Source organism: Acanthisitta chloris, unplaced genomic scaffold, assembly GCF_000695815.1.
Source record: "Acanthisitta chloris isolate BGI_N310 unplaced genomic scaffold, ASM69581v1 scaffold38064, whole genome shotgun sequence".
In the NCBI taxonomy this organism is placed as follows: Eukaryota; Metazoa; Chordata; class Aves; order Passeriformes; family Acanthisittidae; genus Acanthisitta; species Acanthisitta chloris.
Window position 1 is genome coordinate 3,402 of NW_008670526.1, and position 970 is coordinate 4,371.

Here is a 970-nt window from a genome sequence, read left to right on the forward strand (position 1 = left end):
ATAGGAGATACAAACTGGTTAAAATACTGCTAGAATAGCACAAACAAGAGACAGTACTTCACTTATCACTTAATACGAGCTCCTACGGGAAAAGAGATCAGCCAAGCGCCCAGACCTTGCTGTGTGCCAAGGGTATGTGCACCTGGCAGTCCAGAAGTGACTCGTCTGGGGTTTACCTTAAGCACCTTCATTACACAGTGTCCTTTACTACAAAACAGCCAAACATACATTCATCACCCTAGAACTATCTCATTATAATTAGTGTACTTTGAGCATTATGTGGGGCAGCAGCATCCAAAGCTGCTTATCCCTTTGGAAGGTAAGCACTCTGTGCCACTGCCCACACATAGCGCAGCAACTCGTAGTACAGGTAATGGTTTAAATGCTTCCACTGTTACAAAATGCTTTAGAGAAAGGAACAAAAAAAAGAGAGGGAATTTGCACTTCAGTTTCTCACTGCTGAAACGTGCTGTCCCACAAGATCCCCGTGCTGCCGCCCCTCTGCCCTGCAAAGGGGCTGCTCACGCCAAGGACCGCATCCCCATGCCAGCCCTGACAGGCTGCCCAGGCCCCACGACACCCTGCGAGGTAGGTACCAAATATCCCCATGGCAGAGCCCGGGCTCTGCCGATGTGGCACCGCCGCGCACCGGCATCTGCGGTCCCGGCAGCGCCCAAGTCCTTTGTGACCAACACCTCTCCAGCCACTGCTCCCCCAGCCTGGAGCTGCATGGGGTGGTTGTACAGGTGGCTGGACTGGCTGAAGCGCTTGCCGCACTTGAGGCAGGCGTAGGGCTTCTCCCCCGTGTGCACGCGGATGTGCTTCTTGCAGTCTGTCAGTGTCAGGAAGGTCTTGCAGCAGATCTTGCAGGCGTACTTGCGCGCACCCTCCACCACCAGCACGTTGTGCTCTGACAGCGCCTTCTTGCACTTGGAGAGGACGTCGGCGGAGGCCCTGGTGAGCTGCGGCG

General features: G+C 54.7%; 1 protein-coding gene across 1 annotated transcript; it reads right to left on the reverse strand.

Moving 5' to 3' along the window:
- Nucleotides 1-719: 719 nt before the first annotated feature.
- Nucleotides 720-920, reverse strand: LOC103801300 (zinc finger and BTB domain-containing protein 5-like; the record flags this gene model as incomplete). The annotated part of the gene is made up of 1 exon (XM_009073708.1): nt 720-920. A coding segment is annotated over one exon (201 nt), but the record flags the coding sequence as incomplete, so codon positions are not given.
- Between the last annotated feature and the right edge of the window lie 50 nt (nt 921-970).